A 20,354-nucleotide genomic window follows, 5' to 3' on the forward strand; every position below is an offset into this window, starting at 1 on the left:
ATGCTCTGTTCTGTTCAAATGAATATATTTAACATTAGTGTTTGTTATTAACTAACTTTTTTTTTTTTTAAACTTAAACTCCATAATATGTAAAAGATCTTTGGCCACTAAGATGGACATATTTTTCTGTGAATCCAAAGGTTTTTGACCATTTCTTATTAAAAAGTGCAGGCTTGCTATGATTTATCTTGTTAGTGACCAAAAAGAAAAAAAAAAATCAGTACCTTTGACTTCTCTTCATTTTCCCTGTAGAACTCAGCTATCTGTTCTTCTTTCTCCTCAATGACATCTTTTAGAGTATCCACTTGGTAAACCAAATTGTTTTTCTCATTGTCTAGTTGAGCATTGGAAACCATAGCTTTCTTGTATTTTTCTTCAACTTCAGCTAGTGAATCCTAGAGGCAGTAGAAAGGGTTATATTAGTCTAACTTTAAATATAAAATTATTTTAATTAATTTTTAATTTTATCATTAAAACTGAAGTGTTAGCTATTTCACAATCAAACTTTGCAAACATTTTTGTTTCTGAACAATTATTTGTGTCATGTTTTTAGAGATATGAAGTCACAGTTTGATTTCCATTGTTCAGGTTAAGTTATACCCATCAACCGATAGTTATCGTTACAAAACCATGAAAATTACAAGATAATATTCCACTTGCACTTTCTGCTCTGCCGACTTCATAACTTAACTTACAGGAACAAAGATGTATTATCACAGCTTTACTGCATTTTCAGTGTATGGACAGGAAACCACTTCAGAATTCAGCAACAAATCTGACAAAACTCAAACAGACGACTATAAAAGACTACATAAAAGTCTCTAAGAATATCTTTAACTTAATTTTCATTACTTAAGTAGTGGTGTATACTTCAGATTATATTGAAACTGTTTTATCTTCTGAAAAAAATAGAATAATATTTTCTAGGGAATAGTACGTCACACATTATCATAACATCCATGTTTAGTTATTATGACAGTGGACAGATTATGACATGACATCAGCAGAAGGGCACCAAGCCTGGGTTTTCCAGAAAACCTAACAGTAGAAGTAAGGACTAAGATTTTAGGGGAGAGGCTGGTAACGATCTGATTCCTAAAAATTAAAAATAAAGTTTAAGCACCGAACTCTATTCCATGTCATAATGAATCTTCATTTTGAAAAAGCTGTCTGTAAGGTGCATATTTTCCATTTTATAATTCTATCAATTACATACACTTATACCTCTGTTTAATTCATTGAATTCAGGAATTTTGTGCTGGAGAAATACAGTATTTCAGAAACCCCAGAAAAAATAATTCAGGAGTTGTACAGATCAGAAGAGAAAAGACAACATAAGAAGTAAAAAGATAAGAAAGGTACCATTATTATCTGGGAAATATTAAACTCCAAGTGGCAAAGAAGATTCAGGATAAGATGGAAGAAAATAATGAAAAACTAAAGATCATCTGAAAGTAGATTCAGGTAATTCAAGTTTTAGATTAAAATCACAGAAAACATTTTTTGATAACACAATCATGATAAATCCTGTAATAACTGGTGAAACAAAACATCAGAGACTGCAACCTTCCAATGACTTCCAAACAATAATTTAATATAGAGGTAAAGGAAAATAACATTTAAATGAATGATAGCATCCTTCTATGGGAATATACAGGAATAAAAAAAAACAACAAGAAAAGAGCTAGGAAACAGTGCCTGTCATTGATTGCTTCTGTGAGGGTCATGAGTAGAGTCATATAATGATTTAGGTTGGAAGAGACCTCTGGGTGCCATCTGGCCTAACCTCCTAATTGAAGCAGGGCCTACTGAAGTCAGGCTGCTCAGTGCTTTCTCCAGTTCATTCTGTATGTCTCCAGGGATGTAGACTGCCTTCCCTGTGGAAACTCTTTTTCTTGAAGACCAACTGGAATTTCTCTCCTTACAATGCAACTTTTTTTCTGTTACACCTTGCCCTATCATTGTGTGCCTCTGAAAGGAGCATGCACTCTCTCTTCCCTACCTCCACCCGTCAGGCAGCTGAAACAGCATCTTAATAAAAACCCATTTCTCCCTTACTGTATGCCACGTGCTGCAGGACTCAAGTCATCTACAAGCACTGTAAGAAAGACACCTGTCACTGTCAGTTTGCTTCTAACAGCCTAAAAAAAAATAAAAGAAAAATAAAAAAAGACTTGCTCGAAGCTTAAAAGATCAGATTAAAATGTAAATAATTACATTAATGGGGAAAAATATGCAGTTATGGAAGAAAAATAAGTTAATTTTGAGACAGATGAGTGACGATTGCTTCCAAGAAAAAAAAAAAAAAAAAACACGCTATTCTTAAGTCTCTGATCAATTTAAAAAAAAATGGTACATTGCTACTATTTATTTGGAACCATGCCTTTTTTTTGAGGGATGACTTGTACACATTCCCTATAGTATAAGAGTTACATACAGCTTCAGTAATCTGCCAGTCTTGCAAAAAAATAATACAAATTTAGAAGAATTTTTGAAACGCATGCATGAGGCAGTGGGATGCCTAAGGATGAAGCAGTGGGAATGGACTGGAATGAAAATGGATAATAAGATTCCACATGAAACCTGTATCTATGAAGATACCACTAATAATTCTACCAGCAATGACAAAAGGCTATGCAAATAAGCCTGTTTAGCTAGAATAAGACGATTAAACCTAACAGACATCAAGACAGCTCCATAAAATGCATAAAGAGAAAAATCTCGAGGAAAGAAAGAGTATTAATTTCTAGCTGACAAGGGAATATGGAGAGAGTAAGAAAACAGACATCAAAAAATTTGAAGAACTGACTAAATCAGAACTACACAGACTAGTTTACTGTGCTGATAACCCAGCAGATTTGGAGCCAGGTAGAAAGCACACTGTTAGTACTGCAGGGGTTGGGCAACCACAGTGATATGCTGGTAATGTTACTACAGCTCGCTGTTACTCAACTTCTGGAAAAACAACAACAACAGAACACTTAAAAGAGGTAGAAGCAGGCATCCTACTAGACCTTCAAACACACAAAAGACAAAACAGCTAAAGCAGAGGTTACGGAAAAGGCATTATCTTCTTAATTAGAAAGAAGGGTTCCTGAAAGAATGTCTCTGGATAGCAATATAGCTTAAGAACATATTATTCATTATTATTAATAATAATGTGAAACAATAGCATAAAATGAAATTTGATTTAGTAAGCTAAACATAGGTCAAGATCTCATTGTCTACTGTACTCCTGTGCTCTCTGGCAACTCTGATGGATTACATACAGTAAGTAACAGCACCTAGTGTTATGATTCAGAACTGCAGTCTTAAGACACTGGCAAACATGAGTGTTAGAGAAAGATCCATTCTGAAAATATGATGCAATCTCACATTTTATTCAAAGTTAGTACAATCATGGCTATGTCAAACAATCTTGCCATTCTTCAAATGTGTTAAGGAAAACATTTAGAGCACCAAGAAATTCAAAAAAAAAAAAAAAGGAGCTTTTTAACAACTTTGCTCTTTGAAGTCCTTTTTAATAGTCATATAGCAATATGTTTAAAACAGGATTAGAATGTCTGAGCCTCTCTATCAGTTTGAAAGAGGGTTACTTATCCTCTAAAATTCAAATAATTTTTGCTATGCTGAACAGCTCAAATTACCTATTTTCTCTTCACTATACCATCTAACATGCTTAATATGGAAATTCAAAGAGCAGTTAAATTGCTCTAGTAGCAAGCAGCACTCATTGAATTCTTTCTCTGTATGGATATAAAACAAGTATGTCAAGAGTTCTTTACTTTTATATAGAACCATTCACAATTAGATAACAGGAAAGAGAATAGAATAAATATATTGAAAAACGGTATTATAAGCCACGCAATTTGCTGTATTCAGTTTCCCTTCAGGGCAGAAGGGAGGAAACCAATCATACTTTAGATTAACTGTAAACTGTAAATAAACTGCAAATTTACATAAGAAAAACATACTTGCTTAAACAAGCCAAAATAGAGACAAATTTCATTAACCTAATACTGAAAATACCAACCTATTTGGAGAAAGATAACTGAAATTGCAAACCACAAGCATCAAAAACTTTATTTTTCTATATATAAATATAATTTCTTAATGGCACACTACAAATGATCTGATGAAAAATAACCTTCTTCTCCAAGCAATATGCCTGCACATCTTTCAAGAGTATTACCTCAGTTTTGCTTTATAAAATGTATTACTTACTGAATATTGGAAGACTAATTCTTAAGTTCTTTGTCGTAACTACATCTTTTTTCTATCTTCCACATTCAATATATACCAATTACTTGGAATAGGTATTTATTTACTAACAAAACACTTGAAAAAATAGATTAAACCTCTCATAACCTTGCCACAAAATACCTGCTAAAATATAGAAGTCAATACTATTTTTAACATAAATCAAATAATAATTTTGAACATATATTGAGATAGTATACTTAATATCTTTACCCATATGTCAAACTTAATCTGATGCTCTCTATGCATTAAATGTTAGGTACATGCTTTAAGGAAATTAAAATATCTTGTTAGTAAAGCCATATATAGTTAGTGGAACCAGTGATATCTCACTGGATATCCCATTACCCCAAAACACCCATACAGAATGCATGCTGGGGAAAAGCCCTGATACCTTTAGTTCTTTAAGTCCCTGCATGTATCTCCCTTCTACATCGTGTATCTGGTCCTTAAGATCATAGATATCCTGCAGGACATAGGAATGAACCATTGCATAAGAAGTATGGGGAAATAATTTACAGCTGAAAGAGCATTAAAGGGTTTATATGAATTTCTGTCAAATGCCAAAGCCTGCCATAATTTACAGAAACTATTTAATTCGCAAAATCTAGATGGAAATTAAGATTTTGTTTATGTCATTGAATCCAAGCCACAAGAATTAAAACAGATCTCAAATAGGACACAGTTATTTCAAATTGACATAAACAAATTCCTGTATTTAAAATAAGCTAAACTGTCAGCACCATAAATAATTAGAACATAACAAATGCAATTATCAAGGTAAATAAAAATGTTTTGTTGCGAAAGTTACATTCTCATAACTTTTTCTTACTATTAAGAAACACTTTTGTAACAAAGTGAATTCCTCATAACCCCAAATACAATCTTTAACTAGCTTCAAATTCTCTGAAAATGCTGTTTACCCGTAATTCACTGAGGGAGGCATCAGGATCCAGTAAACTGCTCGTATCTCCACTTCCTCTCCTAGAAGAGTTGCCACTCAGAGGAATCGAATTGCGAGATGATGGCTTAAAGAAGGGAAAACAACGTATCAGGTACAATACTGGGATTTCTGATATACTTGACATTACTCTTTTAAATTCCTTTACAATCATTAATAAATTTTCTCATTTCATCTGTTTCTTAATATTACATTAGAGACAGTATTTTCCTCTGAATATTTTCTAAAACTTATGCTACTTCCTGGTGAAACAAAGGTTTGTTTGCCATCACCTGGTATATGAGCAACTCACACAGAATAGGAACACAGAGATTATCACAGAATTATCTAGGTTGGAAGAGACCTCCAAGATCATCGAGTCCAACCTCAACATGAACAAAGTCATCCACTAAACCATATCACTAAGACATCTAAATGTGAAATGTCTTTTCAAGACCTCCAGGGATGGTGACTCAACCACTTCCCAGAATGTAGCAGCACAGAAAAAAAAACTAGAGGACTTACGAGTTATTTAAATATTTGAACTTAATTTCCAGTTTTCTGTTTGGAAAGTGTTCACAAGGAGGCTGTCAGTGCTGGGAAAACACTGCTAAAATTATTACTGCCAACAGGATTCAGAATGTTTCATAGCCCTAGTATCTTAAAATACTACCTCTCCCTCTGAATATTTCTCCCAGAAAAGGAATTCTGAAATAAACCAATACTTGCTAGAAGTAAGCAAAAGAATAAGAGTATTTTAGATTTTATTTTTAAAATTTTAATTTCAAACTTCTTACCCTTGAAAAAATTTCTGAATGTGATTTTTCACTCTTTTCTTCCAGCTGAAATAGAAAAGGGAAAAAGATTACAATGCACCTTTCACAATGACAGACTACAGAAGCACTATCTTCTTCTGTTCAGAGATATTGTGAAATATTTAAGAACATGAAGTGAAACAATAAAAGAAAAAAATTCCAGAAGTTAACATACATCAAAATATGGTGAAAAATATACAGCCTCAAAACAGTTTTTACCTTTATTGCAAAATAAATGAGTGCTTGTAAAGAAAAAGCCAGAAACTTTTTTTTACAACATCTTCCAGAAAGTCATTATTAAGGTTAAAGTACTGAACATCAGAACAAGTATCACTACTTTAAATTTGAACATAGTAGTGACTACAACACTTGGTGGCATAACAAACATGAAGTTTCATGCAAGTGCACTTCAGACAATCAGTGATACTAGCGTGAATAACCTAGTTATTAGAAAACACATTTCTTACTTCACACTCGTTGGTAAAACGACAAATTACATCAGGGCAACAACAATTCAGGTGAAAGCTCTGAATTATTAAATAATTTCAATTCATATTTTTTGAACTGAAGCCTGAGCAGAAGAATAAATTAAACCGAAATTTACATTTAGGAACCTTTGACAATCCGAATTTGCATTGCATATTTTTAACATTTCTATGAATCAAACTAGGTAAAACTAAATGAAGACCACAACATGTTGATATATTTCCTAGAAGCATGATCTTTCTTAAATCTTGTTTCTCCAAAAACATACGATAGTCCCAGACCCATGGCAACACATGTGGAAGTCTGCTATAATCACAGCAGAAACAAATAGTACTCTGTGAGATCTATTTCTTTCTGTTATGGTTTCTACAGGTCAACAATGCATTTCCATGGCAAATTCATCATCTCCAATGACACCTGCAATTTTTATTTGCAAACACTTGTCACCTGTGTTGGTAAAAATGACACAAAAAATCCAACTGATCTCAAGTATCCATTTGGAAAAACTTAGAACATTATCATATTCTACATTTACATTAAGAGTATGTAAATAACATTGAATATGCAAATTCTAAATTACATTTATGTTATAACAATGATAAAAAACAACTGAGAAGATAGCATAATTGCCAGTGTCTGCCTGCATATTTTCTCTCAGCAGAGTATTAGCTTGAGAGAAGAAGTTTTATTAGGAAGAAAATAAAAGCTCTAATTTAAATTGGAAAAATGGCTGGTCTGTCATACTTGGAGCATATATAGAGATACATTTTGCACATTACTGCAAGTTATCCAGCACTATAAGAATATTAAATCGTCTAAAAGTGGAATTAAGAAATAGTGATTTTAAGGGTACAGTAGCAGTTAACTGGTCCAGCCTCCCATTCAAAGCAGAATGGCTGTGGACATAAATCCAGGTGAGCCATGCTGTTACCTAGCTAGCTTCCGCTAGCTAGGAGTCTAGGAGGATGGAGTCTCCAGCCTTGGTGTCACCCGTGATAGCAGCAGTTACCTCCTTGTAGAGATTCTTCCAGTGTTTAGTGTGAACCTCCCAAGGAACAGCAACCTTGTGCAGCGCTGCTTGGCACAGCTCAGAAGCATTGGGAGCTGCTGTACATCACTACGTAGCCTCCCCTCTGCCCAGCTAAACAAGCCCAGTTCTCCCAGTCTTTCCTCTTACAGCATATGCTGGCCCTGACCACTATTTCGAAGACATGACGAAGAATAGAAATTCCCCTATTTTTTCCACTGTTAAGCACAAAAAATCCGACTACAAGTAACAAAAATTTTTAAAACTATTAGTTAAAATAAAGAAAAGGCAGCTAGGTTTGTCATTAATGATGCTCAGATTAAACAAATGCACGGGAAAATTGCCATCACAATTTTCCTGTGATGAAAAATCCCTCTCCCCCCCCGTGTTTTTTGTTTTTTTTTTTTTTTTTTTTTTTATTGGAGCATTGAGTGCTACATTAAGGAATCTTGACAAAGTTTCATCATGGATGATTGAATACTAAAACACAGTAACAACAGCACACCTCTAAGTATCTATTTTTGTCACCAAACCAAATAATACTATTCCAAAACACCATACGCGTCTAGACATTGTTAACTTTATATAGTGAATTTCCAGAAGAAAAAAAAATAATTCACAGTGAAGAGATGCTTAAGATTATCACACATGAAAAACGTGAAGCGTTAGCACTTGTCACATGCTTCTAGCAACAGGCAAAATCTCCTTAAGATAAAGCAGCATGCAAAGACAAAATACTTTTTAAAAATTCAGACTCCAGACATTTTTATACAAAAGACAGCCACTAGTTTGAAACAAGCCCCAGTCATTCAACAAACCTATGTGCCATTAAATATCTCCAAATTCTTTTACAGCATTTACTCATTTGGAGTACAAAAAGAAAATCCGTGGTTAGTAAGTTTGTTGTGTTCACCACAGTATAACAACAAGCATTGCACTCACACTATTCAAAACTTGGACATCATCTGCATCAGAAACAATGCTTCCCCTGCGGTTGGAACGACTAAAATAATCAGCAGCAGTTTCACTTTGATCAGAAAAATTAGAGGACTTCAAAAGATAAGGAGAAGGTTGAGAGAGAACTGAAGATGATATCACAGAATACAGAATGAACAAAAACATATTTAAAAAGATAGTAAATCAATGTAATTACTGCAATTTATTCCTGCAAAAAATATTTCTAACTGTTAAATATCCATTTCTTCTATATTTTTTTTTATCTAGAATGTTTCCATATGAATAAAGCACATGCCACACATTATGAATACTTTGGTCAGTATATACATAATTTTAAAACACCTGAAATTATCAAATAGTAAACATGAATGGTATGTAGAAGTAAGGCTAACGAGCATTTATTACCAATTCATTTTCCTTGTTTGGAGTCATAAAAAATACAATCAGATATACAAAAAGGTTTTGGATTAATAATGCCAAACAACCTATATAAATTACATTTATTTAAAAAATGAAGTTTGTACATGATAAAAGCAGGTGATATCATAAGAAATCAAGAAATAGAAAAACACTTTCCCAACAAATTATTTTTCTTTAAATCCCTGTCACCACACTACTAACAATCTAATCTGGGATTTCTCTCATTCATAACTTTAAGAGGCTTTACAAAGGGAGATAAACTTCTTCCCCAAAGCTGTATGTCAGGCACCTAAAAAAAGCAAGGAAAAAATTCTAATGCTACACAACACTTGTTGTAAAAAAGGCAAGATATACCTAAACATACTAAAATCATTACAATTGCCATAGGAATTAAAGCAAAATATCATACTAAAAGTATGTTACACGTGTTAAGCACATTACTGTGGACATTAAAGTATACACATGAAAGAAAATCTTTTAATGAACATCTTGAAAATAGTCTTCATCTCATTTCACCATTTAAAAAATAATTTGCAACTTTGTACTTCATATATGTAATTGATGTAGCCTCATCTCATTCTGATTAAAAGAAAGTGAGATGTCTTTTAAGCAAATGGGACCGGTTACATATGAAATAGTTGGTTGATCAACACCTACATCTCAAATTATGCCTACAGTAAATTCAGCAAACAGCTACCTTAAAATAATTAAGGAACTAGAAAAAAATTTGAAAGACAGTATGCAACCCAAATCACTATTCACACTTGCATGCCATGATCAGAGGATTCAGTTTTCTCTATTCCTTCATCTGTACACCACAAGGATTAAGATATATTTATGCATTTTAATAATAATAGCAATATTAAATCCATAATTTATATTATATAAAATAATTAATGTTTTACTAAAACAAGTGCTTGCCTATTTTGCATAAGGAACTTGTATAACATGAATGAAAAATCTGTTCAGTATGGGAAAAAAGTGAAGTTATAATTAAAGCATTAAAAAAAAAAAACAGGATAAAATGAATGACTTATACAAGCTTAAACAAACAGGTACTTCGGCACAATTTTTCTGAACAGAAATGAAGTTTTCTGAGGTTTCAGTTTTTGTTGTTGTTTGTTTTAAGGGGAACAGTTATACCAGAAGGCTGAAGCATCAAATATGGCTTACGTTAAAAAATAATAATGCAAAAAAAAAAAAAAAAAACACAAGACTAAAACCCTAATCAAGGGGCTAATACATTTATTTTCTATCATACAATCTGTAATAGAAGAATATAATGGAACAAAACACACTTAGATTTCTGATAAAATTGAGTGGGCAATGTTCAAATCTTCATGGCAGCCAATGCAAAAGGAAATTTGCAATTTGCTCAGATCCTCCTCAAATATTACCCTAAGAGTTTTGTTTTCGTTACAGATTTAATTCATTACCATTGACTGCCTAAAACATACCTTCAAAAGCCTTAGAGGAAACTACAGAAATTACCACCCCACGGGGTGAAGGTTTCTTTATTGATGTATCCCCTCTCAGAAGGGAGGCCAGTAATGTCAACTAGTAAACTGGTCTAAGAAGCAGGCACACCTCTCTCTTTCTTGACCAGTCTATCAAAACTAATACTCGTTTTAAGATGCAGAGGCACCATGGATTCGTAATTTTCCAACATTGTTTTCTACTCTGATTTCAAGTTATGTCCCATTTTCCTTTTTGATTTACAATGAGTAGTGTGTTGATTTCCAATGCAACACACAAATGAAACCAAAATATTAACAGAAGTACAGAAAATGATACTTACATTATGAATAACATTTTTACTTGGTCTGCTTAATATAGTCCTTTCAGAGTTATTTCATTCAATTGTTAAATAGATATTTTGGACCCTATTAAACCTTCACTAGTGTATCCTGGCATTAACAATATCACAAACGTACTGAGATCTGATAATATAAATTCCTACATATGTATAAAATATGTATTTTAATAAATTTATCTCAATAGGGACTAAGGAGTACTTGTCTTAAGAAATTTATCAGAAACTTAATTGGGACAAATACTATGTTCACAGTTCAAGAGACTTCAGAATTGGATGGTAACACCTCCTACATTTTGGAGCTCCATGAAGAAACGGCAAAATTCCCTTTCTCCCCATGCCTTTAAAAATTCACTCGGAGGTCTGTTGTAGCTGAAAAAACAGTTTCTGACAGATCTCTTTTTAGTCTTTCTCTGTAACATTGTTGAGAATATGTGAAAAATGAAAACAGGACTGAACATTTCAGCTTAACTCATAACTGAACACTTTTTTTTTTTTTTTTTTAAATGTAGCACAACAAATGAGCTGCTGCACTAACAAAACCAATACAGTTGTTCTGGTGCAGAAACATGGTGCAACTATTTACAATCAGTTTGCAGCATGAAAAAAAAGCATCTTTGGAATGACAGTATTAACACAAAACAGATCCAGAACAGTTTTTTCTCATTTTTGAGTACCAATCATCAGAAAAATCAAGCAGGTACTTCTTACATTTGCGAGAGATGATAAGAATGTGTTGTTTTTTTTATTGCTTCTATGCTTTACTATCTTACTGCTAAAAGTTCGTATCTTGCTAAAAATTACATCTGACACATGACATTTTTTGATGCAAAGTGAATATCAAGTCTATGTGTTCATCAATAAAAATGATCCACAGTGTAAATACCCAATCGTTGTGTGTTAGTATCAAGGCATTCAGCAAAACATGCAGAAGTAATGCTCACCACTGGACTACTTCGAATTGAGCTTGCTCTTGAAGAATACCAACTGTATTCAGATGGCTAAAGAGAAGTTATGATGGAAATGTTCATAATTTTCATTGATTTTTGTCTCCAGAAAACAAAGATTTTGAAAGGAAGGAACTAAAAGCCTGTAACACTTACAGTGTGAGAACTATATGAGCTATGCAATCCATCACCACACAAAGACGCCTGAGAAACAGAGGGAATGAAGCACCATTTACAGTCTGTCTGAGAAATAACTGTCACACACTTATGCACTGTAATATATTGAGCAATGAAACTTCATTCTTATTACCTTATCCCATCTACGCATTTTCCAGTTAACATTTTAACTTTTCAAAAGGATGAATAACAGTTTTTAAAATTTCCAGCAGTTTCCTCCCACTAACAGGGATGTCTGTTTCCCAACATAAATCTAAATTTCCCTGAAAAATGGCCAAACAATTTTTAAAGAAAGATATTTTCAGAAGAAAAATATTTAAAGTGAAATATGTTTCTCGTTATTCTGAAGCCTTTAGAAGTTGCCAACCACCCTGGGAATGGAAGTTTTATTGTACAGTCATCAATTTGACTTTGTTAACCCACACATGTTCTCCTGAGGAAAAAAAAAAAAAAGTTTCAAGGTGCAAGGCTGAAATCTGTTTACATAGGATATAATAAATATCCTACGTAAAGGAAAAAGGAAAACGTAAAAAAAAAAGGAAGCTCTGGGCACCAGATTAAATAAAAATTTATAGTCTCATGATGCTTTCTCCCTACCTTTGAAGGGATCTCCAACAGTAAAGAATTATACGCAACAGCAATTATAATGGTCTCATTCTCCCTCTGGATCCTCTAATGTTTTATCAAAAACATGCACAAAATCAAAATGTAAATGATCTCTACTTGCAATCTAAGTGCAAAGTAGGACCTAACTACATAAAAATATTATATAAAAATACTTGACTGTTTTCTTACACAGCTTTAGAATTTCTCTAGATGGCAGTATAAGTTAGATTTGAATTACTGTAGCAGCAAAAGGCATAAAGTTTCAAGCATACACATCAACTTTTCAATAGGGGTTTTATAAAGTTATCTTAGGCATTCTTACAGCATTTCTAGCTGCTGTAGGTTAGGTTTTCATCCTATTACATTTTTGTATGGTTATGAAATTTGAATATGGCATCTTATTTGAAAGTATGTGAAGTGTATTTACCACAAATTTCTGTAATTTCATGACTATGATTTTCCCCATTCAAATGCTAGATATTTTTTATTACACATGCAGTTGTTGTTTAGCATGCTTGGATTAACTTGCTCTAAGGCCAGTGTTCTTGAACACCACTATATTATTCATAAACTTTATGAACATCTGTAAAAAATACCATTAAAACATCAGTTACCAAAATAAAGAGGCAATCTAGCAATGTTAAGAATCTTAAACTTATGCCTCCCAAAAATGAGACACACAAGCTGCATGTATTTAAAAACATGAAATGAATGCACATTTAATATTGTCAAGCCACACAGCCATACAATACAAATTTAAGGCAACCATGCAAATGGCGCTTACGAACCAAACTGATACTTCTTATCAAACCAGTGTTTACAGAAGACACCTATAAAGAAAAGTGTTAATTTAAATTTCTGAGGGCCATTAAAATATCTGAAGAGAAGAAAAATATTCTATCGTGTTGTACTAACCCTGTAATTCCTAGTTGTTGCCACTGGATCACTGTACAGGGAAGATGACTGTAATGTGAAGAATAGAAAAAAAGAAACTTTTTCTCTGTACAGTAAATGTTTTTATCTATTGCTCTGCATTCACCAAAAGTTCTTAAGATTGAAGTATTAAATTTCATAGCTATAACAGAGAAAAGCTTTAAGAAAAGTGTAGAAAAAGATTCCAAGAAAATCCATTATCTTTGAAAGCATGATGTAAAACACTAATAAGAACAGGCTAGAATTTTTATCAAAAGATTTGAAGAAAGTTACATGAAATTCAGTAGCTTTCAAAAGACACATCAATTTCCTTTAGATACTTACTTAAACCTGACCATGAAAGTAGTTGCAGTTGCTGGGAGATGCTACCTATCTCACCAGACTGTTAATTTATCATTTACTGTAATGTAGAATGAAGTAGTACGGTGGTGCTAAATTTTTAATAGGCTTCATATATTTTATGTATTAACAAATGTATATAGGAAGATAAGACAGACCCAAGTATGATACGAAGGAACAGGTTTATTATATCTAAGGCTGCTATAATTTCTTTGATCGTGGTAAAGTCCACTCTGTGGAAGAAAAAATAAAAATAAAAAGAACAGAACAAAGGTCACATCTAAAGATCCTGTGAATTAAAATTCCATCTCAACATTCCCCAAACATTCCCGAGCCCAGAACTTGTACAGAACATTGTCATTTTTTTTTCTGTATGTCAGCATATTCTGTATTGTTAATGTCTTGCCTAAAGTAGTAGTCTTATTACCTCCCTAACAAATAAGAAAGCACTAAAACTTTGTCTACAACGTGCCAAGTACAGCATGAAATAATAATAAAAAAATACAGCTAACTCACTAATAATTAGTACAATTGTTTGCTTGATCTTCTTTCCATTAGATACCATCCTGAACAAGAATGTGGGGGGAAGAAAAATTCCTAAGAATCACATTTCATGATTCTTCAGCATTAGTCCGAATCCTAACACTTTTCTTGATACCAAGCACAAATTCTGAAGCCTAGCAGTCCTGGCTTATTTCTGTTAAACTGGCTTAAAAATTCTGGCTTATTTCTGTTGTTTTCAGACACTCCCCACACAGTCAGTATATATAAGTACATGCAAGGAGAAATTTGATAAAGAGATGTGGTACAACGTGGTGCTTTAAAAGCACTTCAAGAAAGTAGTGCTTTGTATCCCAAGGAGGCAGAAAGATTTATATTATACATTTATTTAAGAACTAAGAGTACAAGAAAAATATTTGTCTGAAATTGCACCTTAAAAGCACACAGAAAAATGCTGTAATACAAGTAACTAAAATGAAATATAAAAATTATTTCAGCCTTGTCTCAACGCAAGCATCCACTGCTGCTCTAACTCCCCTGACACCTGAAGCCAATACCACTTTTATCAGTGTCAATTCCCTCTGAAAAACAGTATCTAAAATATTTCATTTCTTGGCACTACATTAATTTATATTATATACTGTATTTTGTATAATAGCTTTCAGAAGATCACAATATTCCACGTCTTTCTTGTTCAAAACCTCACTGGGACAATGTCAAAGTTTAGGGGAAATACCACCTACTTTAATTCACATCTACATTTAAACTCCCTCTAGGTAGTAGTGGTCAAAGCGTAAACAGAATCACAGAATCACAGAATTTCTAGGTTGGAAGAGACCTCAAGATCATCGAGTCCAACCTCTGACCTAACACTAACAGTCCCCACTAAACCATATCCCTAAGCTCTACATTTAAATGTCTTTTAAAGACTTCCAGGGATGGTGACTCCACCACTTCCCTGGGCAGCCTGTTCCAATGTCTAACAACCCTTTCGGTAAAAAAACAAACAAAAAACACCTATCTTCATTGTGACTGAATAAACCATAATCCAAAGAGGTACGACTTCTAAATTTGAAAAGACCCTTCTACAGGCCCCTCGTAGAACAGTATTTATATTCAGCTGTAATTCCACTGACATGACCACAGCTTCAAACACTCAACTTCAGGTCAGAATCTGGTCAATACTACAGGTTTCTTTTTTTCCTGAAAAGCCATATGCATGCCAGCAAGCTAATAAAGTCATCCATGCCCTGTATTAGTACGGAACCCCACACAGTTAGTGTGTTGGTAATATTATAGCAGAAAACCAACCAAGAAATCATCACGGGAATAAGCAGATTTCTTCTTCGTACTATGACATTCACTGTAAGCATGACTCTAAGAATAAAATTTAGAGAATTAATACCACTAAATAACATCATCTTCAAACATAAAATCTTATGTTTGACTCTAAGATATTTATCACCTGCAATGAAAACACCGAAGAAAATTCTACCTACTTGACCAGAGTAACACACCTTACTTCTATCGCTGTATGAAAAGATGGTAAGTGAAATTACAACCATCCTTCATCTTTGAAGAAGACAGGCTTTGCTTAAGCCTTTCAGAAAAATGGTTAAGCATTTTTAGTCTATTGGTTTTACATTACAGACTATTTTAAGCATTGTACTGTTTGCTTCTTTGCAGCTAATTCAGATGACAATGCTGTTTAAGCAAATTCAGCTTTTTAAACTGCTTATGCACTCCTTTTAGTGGTACTTGGTGCTTGTCTTTGTTTAGAGATGCACACGAATCTTACTTGGCGTAATACCAACAAGAATGTGATGCACTGTACTACCACCTCCTAATGATAAGGAGTTTGTCTTGTTTTGTTTTAAAGTAAAGGTATACAAACTAGTTTTTCCCTAGACTGAAAAAAAGTTGTATTAAGTTTCTATGTGGAAACACAGGATACAAATATATACATAAACAGACATTTTTAGTTTTGTGTTTAAATTATCCACTGTATGTCACATGTAACTACACTTAATGTTTAACAATGACCAATAAATAACAGTGTTTACTGTAAACTGTTCTGTTTTCTGTGTGTTACTTTAGATTTTCTCTCAGGGAAAGTTTACACATGCACTCTATGGAAAGCATTAAGACAATATTGCTATTCTAGATCTGAAAATGATCGTATTAATCTTTTATATTTTTTTTTTAAATCTACTACTTTTAAAAGTAGTAGTTTGTCATTACACCTTTAAAAAAAACATACAAAAATAAATCACACAGCAGACTTCACTCATACAAAAACATGCAAAATGTTAACATACAGGGACCGAGTATCTTGTAGGTCTATCCTTAGCACTGTCATACTGAGATAAAAGAAAAAGAAATTAAAATACTGACGTTGAAGTACAAAAAAAAGTCAGATTTTGTTTTTTAAAAGACTAAGACTTAGCATTACAAGAAAACACTCTGCTAGCTATGAAAAATATATGCATGCAGGAATGCCATTTAACCAACATAAAGGGCATTTTGAGGCTGGAATACTGTTTAACAAAAATTTTTTAATTTCTTCCCCATAGCATACCAATTTGTGAAAAGTGAGATGATTTTGGACGGCAGTAAGTTGTCTGAAATACTTCATGTGGTTTTGGTAATGGCATTTTAAATAATTAAGCAAAATCTGATACAGTAGATTACATTAAACTGAGGCAGCATTTTTTGGGTGATGAAAGTCTCACATGCAAACAGGCAAAGAAGCCTCTAAGATCATCAGTCAGCCCCACAGTCCAAGTGGGGAACCCATGAGGATTTGGGGGCTCTCTGGAGCACCTCAAAGACCGAGGGAGGTTACAGCCCACAGGGCATGGAAAGCATTATGGGATGCACAGAAATATGACCTGGGGATCGGGTGAGGAAAGGGAAGGGTAAAGGTGTTTTCAGAAGGATCAAGTGTGAAGGAGGAGGATAGTGGGATAAAACAGGGATAAAAGGGTCTGCCTGTGCACAGAACACACTTGTGGCAACTGTCCTTGTCTAGCCATGCCCTCTGCATGATCATCAGGCCCATTTGGTCTGTCTTCTTCCATTTCCAACTCCCTTTCTGGGTGCACGGCTGTGTATGAAGGCCCAGGGCAGTTAGTGGACAGACAGAGTGAGGCCAGCCCACATTGCGTATATTTCTCACTAACAGACTTTCTTTCATCTTGGTCAGCCAGAAAAAGGGGAATGGGATGAGGCCTTTCATGGTCAGGTGAATGCTGAGTTATCCTGTCCTTGCTGATCTGTCATCAGCCTTTTAACAAGCAATGTAAATTAAACAGGCACATGTTGCACACCTGTTCTGTGTGTCTGCCTGTTAGGATTACATCCTCAGCATCACCACTACTAGCTGGATCTGGGAACATGGAACTCAAGGGTATTTCATGAAAACAGCTTTGTAATAATAAATTAGTCAGCGTCCCCATGTCTATTGTCACTCAGCAACATTTTAAAAACACGAAAGTAAAAAAATCCATAAACATTGCAAAGTAAGCTTGTTTTTTCCAGTTCAATCACAATTTCACAGGTATAACTCAGTTATTCTGACTGTAAGTAATGCACGAACCAGAGTATTATTATATATGTAATATTCACATACGTACATAACTTAGTATGACTTATTCATTCATACAATTTACAGCCAGTGGAACCTTCTGGGTTGCTGGAAGTATTACCATACAGGACCACAAGATTCTATATCCATTTTAACCAACTTCTTTTTAAAAAATTTGTAATTACTGCCTATAAATGAGTACCCTTGCTATCAGAGAATGGAGACAGATCATACTAATCTAATCATTATCATCACAACACTTAACTTACACCTTTACTTAACTGTAAAGCACTAACAGCCCAACAGTTTACTAACGAATATTTTAACTTGCATTTGAATATTCATTGATAAATTGCCTAAACTACCACAAAGTATACACAAATATAGATTTCTGAAAAAGTAGAATTTTTGGTCACATTTCAGTCTTAAAGATATAATTAGTATAGCAATATAATTTAGAAAAAAAGGCTTCCTGACAGAAATTTTAGCCACACCTTTATACCTACCAAGGCTGATGTTCAACCTTTGTCATTTCATTTTACTTCCCTTTTGGGAATATCAGAAGACGTTAACTCCCTGAAAATTTCAAGCTGAGGCTTTCTTTAAGCCCTTTCCTCTGCTATCACAGCAAAAGTGCTTGATTACATCAGTCATTGCAGCAGTCCGATAAATGCTGTTTTCCTTGTGAAAGCATGCTTTCACCAAACTATTGCTTTGGTAAGTACACACAGAAAATGTTAGAACATGAACACATCAAAGCATGCTCATTCCAGGCTACACACCACAAGATCTCTCCTTCTGGAGGTACTTGTCCTGCTCCTGTGAGACCCACTGATATCCAATGGACTCTTAAGAACAAAATCAAAATACATCAATACATAAAAAGATTAAAAGAAGCTCTAATGGTAACTGCTAATTACTCTCCATCTTCACATATTTTTAATGTTAACTGAACCAAGATAAGAGCAGATCTGAGTAAACCTGTAACATTTCAAAGTTTGTAAGCACCTTCACATTGTATAGACTATGTTATTTTTCCTGTAAATGAATCACTGCTTGCAAAGCGGTTTACACCAGATATTTTGGAAGATTTATCTGGTGAAAATACCTCTGTGAAAAATTGCAGAAGCACTTACTTAACATCAGGACACAGACGATATTATGAAAAATTTAGTTTATCAAAGAATACATTTAATTACACAAACCTATTAGTAAGTGGCTATTATTTTTCTTTTTGAATCAAACAGAAACAGATTATTCCACCTTCCAAAATACAGAAAACCAGCCTGTTTGTTTTAGTAATTTGTCCCCCTGCTGGGCCTCTATATGAAAATCAATGCCAACCTCATTCTAGGCAGATCAATTGAAAACAGGAAAACTTTTACGAAACCTTAATACAACCATTCTTTAGCACCATATAATGACCTAAAGAGGAAATAGGAAAGCCTATACAATACAATAAATATTTTTATTAGCAGCGATTGGGAATAACGTGCATCATTCAGGTAAGTTTTTGCAACTAACAAATTATAAATTCCCATATTCTCAAAGAAATAAACTCCTGCATCATTCTAAACTCTTCTTTAAACTGTATCTTAAGGTACTCCTTCTCTTTCTCCCACTAATACTATAGAAAAACAGTAATACTTGAAGTACAAATAAAACACTTCTGCTCACAAAACAGTGAGCAGATGGCCACAAGCATCATTTGGAATGAAAGCTGAAGCTACAAACTAGCATTACTCATCTTCAGTAAGTGGCACTAATTCTGCGTGGCACTAATACTGAGTCACCAGTAATAATATTTACTTTATTAAATAAAATTTGCCTGTTTGCAGAACTTCTGAGACAGGGAAAAGAGGAAAGATTTTTTCCTATTAGACCACCGTTATCTAAACTAGACTAGTGCTTTATTGTTAATAGCAGCTTCACATCCAACCATGAGATTTGATGTGTAGTAGTAACCTCAGAGATGATTAACAATTTCTGTAGGAATTTCAGAATTCTACCATGTAAGACAAGACAATCAATTCTTACTAACTGGTAATATATGAAGCCTAAGCGAATACAATTATACAGATTAACACAATGTAAAAAAAAAAAAAAAAAAAAAAAAAAGTAGACTAACACTAAAAGATGACAAAAACTGTCATTAAATATAAGTTATTCCAAATAACTCATTGTTGAGCCATGTGTATTTCTAAGCAGTTTCCAAAGCCTACTCAATTATTTTCAGCCATGAAAATATAATCATAAATAGAAAAACATCCAAGTTATTTATTGTATTAACATAGTTAAAGAATTGAAATGACTGAATAGAATGAATTGAAATTAAGATTCTTTTTAAATGCATGGATTTAAATGCATACAAATATGTAAACTGCCTTGTTGAAATTGATGGAGATAAAATGCCAAATGAAGTTTAACATTACACATAACTTAAAATACTGACCCCTAAAACTATTAATACTTAGAAGACAAAGCATCATCTGCTCCCTGGTAAAATTAACACAAAACCCAAATAAAACAGTTTTTAAAGGGCACAAT

At 33.5% G+C, this 20,354-nt stretch overlaps 1 protein-coding gene across 7 annotated transcripts in view; it reads right to left on the bottom strand.

The window, feature by feature from the left end:
• The window catches only part of LRRFIP2 (LRR binding FLII interacting protein 2), a 55,622-nt gene that overhangs the window by 12,542 nt on the left and 22,726 nt on the right, over positions 1-20,354 (bottom strand). For 3 of the 7 annotated variants that reach the window (XM_084306824.1, XM_084306820.1, XM_084306821.1), the window contains exons 6-18: positions 18,590-18,655; positions 16,540-16,581; positions 15,533-15,598; positions 13,879-13,953; positions 13,364-13,411; positions 13,237-13,278; positions 11,822-11,869; positions 11,663-11,719; positions 8,471-8,578; positions 5,998-6,042; positions 5,184-5,288; positions 4,655-4,726; positions 225-395 (exon numbers count right to left, since the gene is read on the bottom strand). In XM_084306824.1, the coding sequence (XP_084162950.1) occupies positions 225-395; positions 4,655-4,726; positions 5,184-5,288; positions 5,998-6,042; positions 8,471-8,578; positions 11,663-11,719; positions 11,822-11,869; positions 13,237-13,278; positions 13,364-13,411; positions 13,879-13,953; positions 15,533-15,598; positions 16,540-16,581; positions 18,590-18,655 (945 nt within the window). The remainder of the gene's footprint in view (positions 1-224; positions 396-4,654; positions 4,727-5,183; positions 5,289-5,997; positions 6,043-8,470; positions 8,579-11,662; positions 11,720-11,821; positions 11,870-13,236; positions 13,279-13,363; positions 13,412-13,878; positions 13,954-15,532; positions 15,599-16,539; positions 16,582-18,589; positions 18,656-20,354) is intronic. The other 4 variants (XM_084306825.1, XM_084306822.1, XM_084306823.1 and 1 more) reach the window with 3 other exon arrangements.

Source organism: Netta rufina (genome assembly GCF_964035555.1).
Source record: "Netta rufina genome assembly, chromosome: 2".
NCBI lineage: Eukaryota > Metazoa > Chordata > Aves > Anseriformes > Anatidae > Netta > Netta rufina.